Genomic DNA, 10131 nt, shown 5'->3' with positions numbered 1-10131 from the left:
TCTTACAATAACTAAGTATATAATTTAATCAATTTTTCTTTTTTTCTTAATCTTTCAGTTTTAATATAATTGAACGTTGATTAATCCTTGATCTTTTCTTAGTTCCTATGAAATTATCTATCAATCAATCTATGTATCTATTTAACAATTGACAAATAATTTAAAAAATTTTTATAATCTTTTTTATTTATTTTATTTATCAAAATAATATTTCCTAATCCTATATAAAATCATAGAAGTAAGAATCTCCAAATGATTATAAAATAAATAAATAAATAAATCTTTGCAGATCAATTATTAATAGATCTATCTACAGATCTAACTTTTTATTTATACTTCATCAAATAGTTTACTACAATGTCTATCAAAATACTCTTTATAAGTACAAGCAAGATTTAACTCATTTTTTCTTATATAAATTGTTTCCTTCATATGATTAATATCTTCTTTAAACAATAGGCTTTTTTTAAAAAAATATGATTCAATTTAGCAATCTAATCTTTCTTCATTTTTATGAAAAGAATTTATCCAAAATCAAAATTTATTTATTTATTTAAAAATTTTGGTTGAAAATTTCTTTTGCAAATTAATTAATTTTTAGTTCATTTTAATAAATAAAACCTTCTATAATTAATTCCATTTATTTTTAAATTTAAAATTATTAAAAAATTCAGGAGATACTAAAAAGAAAGAGTGGTAAGTTCTTTTTAACTTCAATTTTTTAATAACAAAATAACGAATAGGCCAATATTTTTATTAAATTAGTTCAATAAAAAGAATTTTGTAATAAAAATATCTCTCAAATTACATTTTTGCTAATTCTAAAGCTAAGCTTTATTTAAAATCAATTTTTAGTTTATGATAACATATAGAAAAACTACAAATTTTCGAATACAAAAATATATTTATTGATTTTTAGAAATTAGAAATTTAAATAATACAAGCAATCATATTAAATATTTTGGTTTATCATGAAATATTAAAGTAAGTTTTTAGAATAGATTTTTATAAACATAAAAAATTAACTTACTTTAGCATTAAATTGATAATGAATATTTACAAAAATTTGCAATTATAGATAAAAAATTGAATGTAAAATTTATTTGTTGTGGTTATTACCAGATAATCTAGAAAAAAATATCAATACTTTTTTATATAATTGAAATAAATCAAAAGAAAGTGTGGCTAATATAAGTTTTTATTTATTTATATATTTATTTATTTTTTTTAATCAGCGTTTTTGCAAATAGCTAATTTGATTTTAATAAATCATTTCATCTTATCTCAAAAAATTAAAATTAAATTAGGTAATGAAAAAAACACCTATCCCATAAAGTAAAGCTAAGCCAGATACATCTTAGGGATTTTTTGTTTAAGGCATATCAGCAAAAACTTAAAGTTAAAGCAAATAATAGACCAATGTAGCAGCTTCTTAAGCAAACTAAAATAAATTATTGCAGCAAAATGCATCAACTGTTTCAAGTAAAATTAAAATAGTAAGCTTAAAATCAATTTAGAATATAAATTATACTAAAAAGCTGCTTCGTCTTCAATGCAAAATTCCCAAATCCATAAAAACAATAAACCTTCTAACCCTTAGAAAGGTGTTCCTTTGAAGTCATTAGCTACGAAATAAAATGCAAACTAAAATCTAAATAAAAAGCCAATATAAGTTCAATCAGAAAAAATAAAAATTGATAATTCTCCTCAAAAATAGTAGTTATTGCAAAAACAAAGTGATGAAACACAAAAGAAACAGTAAGCACATGTTGAAGAAAAAAAAACAGAAGTTGTTTAGTAACCCGTAAAGGAATAAGCTCCAAAATAGTAAGAAGAGAAAAAAGTTGAAGTTGAAAAACATGTGCCTGTACCAGGAAAAGTGACTATAAAATACAATCATTACAATAACTAATTTGATATTTTAGATGGAAAGTTAAAATTTTCTGACATAGATGAATAATATTGTTTCTCTTTTGTTTTCAAAGGAAACTATTAACTAGTGTTAAAGCATGCTACCTCAAAAGAAGTCTAAAAATCATGTATTTATTTAACAATTAATATCTATATTAAAAGGCTAATAAATCTAGTTAAGCTAATTATATTCAATCAATAACAAAATATACATAGAAAAAAGCAATAAATAAATAAACCCTTTTAATATAAATTATAGCCAGCTTTTATAAATTATTTCTAATATAAGCATAACTTAATCCACATATCAAAAAAGGTATTTTGAATATGATTAAAAAAACATTTTAAAAGAAATAACATACAATTTTCCATAAATTCAACAAAAATACGATTTAAAAAAAAATCTAATTAAAACATATTATACAAACTAAAAGATTTATTAAATTTCAATTATTTAATAATTAATTTTCACTTAAATATAAAATTAAATTAATTAATTATATTAAGTATTCAATTCATTGATTCAATTTTTACTGTGTAAATTGCAATATTATTTTTGAATAAAAGCCAATAAAATATTTGAGAATCTAATCGATGGATAAGCTTATGTGGTGGAAGTTATTGAGGATGAAGAAGAATCTAAAAAAGAAATTTCTAAACCATACTATGCTTCTTAAAAGGAGGAATCATAAAAGTAAAATAATGGACGTATAAATAATCTAACGAATGAGCTAAAAGGAATGAGTATAGAAGAACTTAAACAGAAAGGTGATAAATATAAAGAATTAATTGAAGCAAGAGATTTAGAAGATATTTTATATAAATGAAAAATATTAATTGATTAGCATCGAAGCCTTTTTCAATTTTTTGTATTTCTATTTCTTTAGTAATTTAAGCTAATAAATAAATTTTTGATATAAAAAGTATTCATAATTTTGTAAATAATTCAAGGCCATCCAAATTTTTATTTTTATGAGATAGCTCTAGTTAAATAAAATTCGATTTATTGTTTAGTAGATTTTGGTATTAACTTTGCTATATAATAAACAAAAATAAAGGCAAATTAATATCTATCGGATTTGTATTCAATATGATCATGTTTTTTTATTTTGTTAAATGATTTTTATTCGTTTGCTTGTTTGGTTTTTTGTTTGTTTGTGTTTTTGGAATTATTTAAGAATTTTAAATTTGATCAAATTTTGAGAATTAATTCGTCAAACATTTGTATGTAAGTATATCTATCCATATCAGTTGTTATTAATTAATTAAAAATATTTGGTACTTACTTAATTATTAACAAAATTTATTTGTTTGTTGAATTTGCAAAGATTAAAGTATAAGTAAGAGTGAAGTCTAATTATTTGTAGGAAATGTAGTAAGGATCTTAGAATTTGTAATCCAGAGATATTTCTTAGGATAAGTATGCAGTTACTTGTAGGATAGAGAAATTTATAATTTGTGTTGATCCAGATAGCAGATAAATATATGGATTAAATCCATAAAATAATGATCTATATATTTTCTTAGATGAAAAACTTAAAAATTAAATAGATTACGATGGAGATCGTGTCTAAGCGGAGGAAATGTAGAATGTTAAATTTTTAGATTCCCTTAGAGAATAATTCTTAGAAGACAACAAAATAGAACTTTCATAATAAGTATCTAAAAATTTAAATAGTATTTCAAATCATTAAACTGATGTTATCAAGCAGAATGGTCAATTAAGCACTTCTACAATATAGCAAAATGGCTAGCAGACAAATTAAGAATAAGCACTAAATCCAGCTGTAAATGCAGTGGATAATGCTATTTTAGGCGTTTCTGAAATAAAGAAAAAATACTCAATTGATGATTATCGTATAAAAGGAAAAAAAGCTATTGAAAATATTGAAAAAATTATTTAAATAAACGATGGAAATTGGCTTATCAACCACGAAAGAGCAGATTAATACCGCAGAAGAAAATTACCAAATTATTTACTTTAAAGAACTGACTAAAATCATCCTACTTATATATGTTAATCGCCTCTTAGTGAGGTTTTCGTTAAGGAAGTTACAATCATAATCAAAGTAAACTTAATAAATTTCAAAAGCTAACTGTATGATAAGCAGATGCTAATTAACAAAGAAAAGACTACCAATAACTAACCACTAGAGGATTAATATTCAGTAAAAATAAAAGCCGAACTAGTTACAGCGTAAAATACAAACATACAAACATACATAAATACATTTATATTTATTTTATTTTTCCAAAATCTAAATCAATAAATAAATAAAAAGTTTATCGATTGTTTTTTAGAATGTCAAAGAAAATTATTTTATTTTCAATCAATTGATAATAAATATATTTTTCAGCAATAAACATAAAAATATACTTTAAATTCTTTCAAATAGTGTCTTAATTAATATCCCTTAAAGTAATCATTAAAAAAAATTTTGGATTTTTCAAAAATATGGTTAGATACTTATCTATGAGGACTGTTTAAAATTATTATTATAGTATTTAATAGTTGGTTGACTTAAATAATATAAATATTTTATTTAAATAATTATTTATTTATGAAAAATATCTTTTTTGACTAGAATAATTTAATATTTTAAATAGATTTTTATATAAATTATATTTTAATAAAAATAAAAATAGAGCTGACGAGGTCTTAAAGAAGACACTAAGAGAAGTCTATTATAAATATAAAATTAAGCTGCAGCCTTAAGATAACAAAACATTTATTTTGAAAATTGAAGGTTATAGAGAATATTTAAGTGGACATTATCCTATGCTTTCATATGATAGAGTACGTACTAATTTGAGAATAAAAAAATCACTGAAAGTCATTTTGGATCAAAAGTAAAATGCTGTTTAAAATCAAAAGCTGTTTCCTCCTGAGTTTGAGAGACTCGTGATAACTATTAATTTTAATAAGAGTGACAATAAACATTAGAGATTCAATAAACAAGAAAAAACAATTGAGGAAATTTAAAATCTACTAAAATTAGTATAAAATGATATCCTTTTTAAATAAGGAGGCAAAATAAAATAATTATATTTATCAAATAACTATAAAATTATAGACAATACTAATTAGATTATTTTCTAAGATTAATTTAATATAAATTGGGAAGATTATTAATAAATTCCTGCTTTATTATGGTAAATCAATCGCTTTCAATTTATAAAATAAAATAAAATTTATTTCCTAATTTAAATTTTAAATTTAAAAGGTATCCACCTTAAAAGCTGCCTCGTTATGTTCCTTAGCAGAATATAAATGATTTGATTGAATATCAAAAGTAAAATTTATAAAAGTATAAAGAATCGCAAGAGACTTTCAATGAGCATAAGAAGAAATACTTGAAACTTTACAAATAAACAAATGGATTCTTGTTTACAACACAATAAGATAGATATTTTAGTATGTATGATTAGTAAACATTAGAAAAATCAAATTATAGCAGCATTCAAAGTACAGTTTAAGATACAAATACATAATAAGATGATCTTTTAAGGTTTTCTACAAAAATTTCATAAGAATACAGTGCTGGCAAAGATGTAAAATTAATTAATTAAGTATAAAATGTATTTAATTAATAACAATAACAAATAATTAGAATCATAATATCTTAAATGAACATCATGAAGATGAATATATAGATGAAGATCAAGTTATTGAAGAAGGATAGAGGTATCTTCAATAAACTTATTAAGATTTTTATCAACTAAAAAAAGTTTAGTGTGAGATAGATCCAAATAGATTCTTAAAAGGATGCTAATAAGGTATTAATTAATTAATAGCAAAAATACATTTAAATATTTTACTAAATATCTATTTAAAAATATTAGCTGAAAAATTTGCTAAGTAGTTCCTAGGAGAAGGCTAGTAGAATGATTTACTGCTCAGAGTAATTAAAAAAGAGAGAATGAAAGAACTTGTTGAGAAAAGAAGAAATTTAAGTCAACAGTAAATTTTTAGTGAGGTACCAACTAACTTATACAGTGGAGAATGTGATTGGATTTTCAAAGTTAAGATAAAAGGAATTGAAAATCTTTACAGGTAAATAATTTATCATTTAATTTGTTGTTACAACAAACATTTACACCTTAATAAGATGAACCGTATATTTCTTATTTTAACTAATTATCACTGATTTTGTCAATGTGATAAAATAATATTATTCAAATATACTATGCATTCTTATTAATTTATTAATACAATTTTGTTTTTTTTTTAAATATTTTTTAAACAAGTTTCACTAAAATTAGTGTTAAAATTTTACTTACACTTTGATCAAATATCCCTCCCTATCTAAAAGGGAAAAATTATTTCAAATTAAATAATTAAATTAAAAATTTATGAATTTATTTAAAAAAGTAAAAATTAGATAAGAAAATTAATTTATAAAAATAAGTAACTTAATTATTTAAAAATTTTATTTTATAATAGAATATTTGAATAAGCAAATGTCAAAGATGATAACTATAGAGCTACTTATAATGGAATTTTACCACCAGTTTATATTACAAAATTTGGTGAATGGTTAAAAGCGAAAGAACATGAGGAGAAAATTGCAATACCTCAGAGAATAGATGGAAACCCAAAACCAGCACTAAGGTTATCAAAAGTAATTCCTTAAAGAAAAGATGAAAGGTTTAATGCTCATCATAAAGAAGAGCATTCTGCAGCTCCAAACTCTTAAATTGATGTATCTAGAAGATAGGGCTAAATGTAAGAATCTTTTTAGCATAGTTAAATGATGTCAGAAAGCGGTCAATCACAATCGTTTTTCAAATTTGCTACTGTATTCATTATATTTTTAAATAGCCTTGATTTTAATAATTAATTATTAAATAGGACCATGGAGATAAGGGTTGCAGTTATTTCTAGCAGCTTTGTTAAAAATATGATATTAACTTTGCTCCTTATTTAATCTAAGTTTAAGTTAAATTAATGTATGGAAATCGTGCCTTAGCAGTTAAGAAGGAAACCTAAAAAATTCCATTCAGCAGATCACCTAGATGGGATGAATGGATTAAATTTCCCTTGATCAAAATAAGTCAGCTTCCCCTTGAATCTAGAATATGTTTTGACATTATAGTTTATTCTGTAACAGGCTTAGACTCATAGGTTCAATAATTTTTAAAATCAAAAATGGATAATCTAATCATAAAATAATTTTTAATAGATTATTGGCTCAACTAATTTTTATATATTTGACCAGTTTTGCAAGTTTACTTAAGGGATATCGCCTCTAAATATTTGGCCTTTTTACGCTTCGGATGATAGATTAGCATGTGCTGGACAGTATTATGGATTAACTCAGCCTTTGTCAGACGAAAATAAAAGAGATTAAAGGGATCATAATAAATGGGAAGAATTTAAAGCGAGAGAGTATTCTAGATTATTTATTGAGCTAGACACTTTTTAAAAGCACATGTTTTGGAGCTTGAGAGACGATAAAACAATGATTTAATTGGGTAATAAAAATTTAATTAATTAATTCAGTTAGATTGTTTTTCAATTATTGATTTAGGTTGTTTTTCCATTATTCATTAAGTTAGTTTTGCCAGTTTAATTTAAATAACTTTGATTATTCATAAAGGATTCCAGAATGCAAAGAATAGACTTGAAGATTTATGGGTGTATACTCCTTAGAATTAGTATTTGGCTGAACTGAAAGAGTTGTTAAAGAGAGATCCAATTAATAGAAATTTTGATATGAGGCAAAAACTTATTCTCTTGATTTGTAGAAACCATTTTAAATCAATACATTAAGCATTGGATATATTCTTATGTGCAGTTGATTGGAGCAATCCTGAGCATATCAGAGAAACATATAATCTTCTTAAATAATGGAAATCACCTCCGTGTGAAGAATGTATTACATTCTTAGATGCTCACCACGCTGATGAAGTTATACGTTTATATGGAGTTGAGCGTATTTCAAAGATGGCAGATGATGAAATTAAGTTATATATGGTATTTATTCTTAATTAATTCTCTTTAATTTTAAAATTGTGAATTTATTTTTTACTTTGATACATACATACATTTCTCTTATCTATCTATCTAATCTTTAATAATTCAGCTCATTTCCTCTACTTCTTTATCAATCAATTTTAAATAAATAATGAAAATTTAAAATACTTTTTTTTCATTCAACAGATAGAACTTGTTTAAGCCTTAATGTTTGAAAATAATCATTATTCTCCTATATAAGAACTTCTGCTGGAGAGATCTCTATTGAATCCATTTGTTGTTGGCCATGAATTATTTTGGAGTTTGAAGTCTTAATTGCATTTAAAATAGTCTTATGAGAGATATGCACTAGTTCTTGAACAACTGCTCATGCTTTCTGGTGAATATAGATCAGAACTACTTAAAGAAGTTGAGGTAAATAATGAACTAAAGAATATAGCAAGGAAAATTAAAGTGTAAAAAACTAATGAGCAGGCTAAAGAAGTCCTGGAAAAAGAATTAAAAAGATTAATCAATAATAAATACAAGTAGAAAGGTGAAGGTTAAGAGTTCACTCTTGCTATAGATAATCGTTTGCAACTTAATGATTTTGATACAAAGAAATGCAAAGTAAATATATTTATTTTACCCTCAAATTTAATAAATAGAAAAACAAACAAACAAGCAAACTGACAAAACATTTTATTTTTAATTAGTTCATGAATTCAAAGAAAAAACCTTTATGGCTTGTAATGAAAAATGCAGAAAATTAAAAGGAATTTTCAATCATGTTTAAAGATGGTGATGATTTGAGATAAGATATTTTAACTCTTTAATTGATTAGAATCATGGATAAAATATGGCTCGATAATAACTTAGATTTGAGGTTTATTTATTTATTTATTTATTTATTGCTTTTATTATTTTAAAATAATTTTAATTAAATATGATAAAATTAATATAGAATGAAACCATATAACGTCGTAGCTACATTAGATTAAGTTGGTATGCTAGAAATTGTTTAAAATAGTTAAACTACAGCTGCAATTCATAAGCAAAATAACTAACGCTTTGGTTGCTTGATGAAAGAATCTATTTAAAAATACTTAAAGAAGCATAATAAGAATTATGAATAAGCTAGAGCTAACTTTAGAACCAGTTGTGCTGGTTACTGTGTCGCCACTTATATACTTGGTATAGGTGATAGACATTCTGATAATATTATGATTACAAAAGAAGGTCATTTCTTCCATATTGATTTTGGTCACTTCTTGGGTAACTTCAAAAAGAAATTCGGTATTAATAGAGGTAAAATTAGGAGATCCAAAAACGAACGAATGATGTTATTTTTTTATTTTTTTATAATAAATAGAAAGAAGTCCATTTGTTTTCACCAGAGTTATGGAATATGTCATGTTAGAAAAATAAGAAGACTATGAAGCATTTGAGAAATATTGCTGTTAAGCATATAATTTAATTAGAAAGCATGGAAACTTTTTTATTAATATTTTTAGAATGATGTTAAGTGCAGGTAATCAATTAATTCATAAATTAATTTACCAATTTTTATATTAAAAGTTAAATGAAACTTAATTAATTAACTAATTAAAATTAAAGGTATGCCTGAATTACAAAGAGAGTCTGACATTGAATATTTAGTTGAAACGCTGTAACTCAATCTTAGTGATTAAGAAGCTGAATAGCATTTTAAAAAGCAAATTAGAATTGCCAGAGAAGATAAATTCAAGCTATTTGATAATTTCATTCACGAAATTGTTAAAAAATGAATTAATTATCTACAATTTTCAATCGGATTATATAAATAAATAAATACACTTAAACAACTAACTAATTAAAAAATATTATATTCTTAATAAAATAAATAAATAAATATATTTTACATTTACTTTCATTTGAGTTATAGCTATTATTTTATGTTCGTTCACAATTATTTCAAAGGATTTAAAATTTCTTTAATGCTGTATTTGCAAATATTATTAAAATAAATTTGAGTTAAACTACAATTTTGAAAAAAATTAACTATCAATACATATTAATTAAGCTATATCCTCTTCCTCCCCATCATTTACTTTTCTTAAAAATTTTTTAACTTAAAATTAACATTATATTTAATAATAATTTTATGAGTTTGTAAACAATACTCTACATATATATATATATATGTATGTAAGTGATGAAATAAGGGAAAATTTTTTAATGTAAAAAAGTATGAAATTTAAAAAATAATAATTAAGATTTTTTTG

General features: G+C 23.0%; 2 protein-coding genes across 2 annotated transcripts; both read left to right on the top strand. All coding sequences in view use genetic code 6, as the record gives it.

Annotated features, from left to right (window-relative positions):
* Positions 1–1310: 1310 nt before the first annotated feature.
* Positions 1311–2738, top strand: TTHERM_00655280 (hypothetical protein; the record flags this gene model as incomplete). The annotated part of the gene is made up of 3 exons (XM_001032163.3): positions 1311–1482; positions 1539–2039; positions 2479–2738. The coding sequence occupies 3 exons, from the start codon at positions 1311–1313 to the stop codon at positions 2736–2738; spliced, it is 933 nt and encodes a 310-aa protein (XP_001032163.2).
* Positions 2739–3281: 543 nt separating this feature from the next.
* On the top strand, positions 3282–9654 carry TTHERM_00655270 (phosphatidylinositol 3- and 4-kinase; the record flags this gene model as incomplete). Its single annotated transcript, XM_001032162.2, has 14 exons — positions 3282–4108; positions 4558–5064; positions 5136–5463; positions 5523–5688; positions 5755–5965; positions 6356–6710; positions 6764–7036; positions 7095–7386; positions 7512–7888; positions 8075–8497; positions 8584–8753; positions 8832–9175; positions 9240–9398; positions 9485–9654. The coding sequence occupies 14 exons, from the start codon at positions 3282–3284 to the stop codon at positions 9652–9654; spliced, it is 4602 nt and encodes a 1533-aa protein (XP_001032162.2).
* Positions 9655–10131: the final 477 nt, after the last annotated feature.

Source organism: Tetrahymena thermophila (genome assembly GCF_000189635.1).
Source record: "Tetrahymena thermophila SB210 genomic scaffold scf_8254435, whole genome shotgun sequence".
Classification (NCBI taxonomy): Eukaryota; Ciliophora; class Oligohymenophorea; order Hymenostomatida; family Tetrahymenidae; genus Tetrahymena; species Tetrahymena thermophila.
Note: the sequence above shows the minus strand (reverse complement) of the source record. Positions and strands in the feature narration are given on the sequence as shown.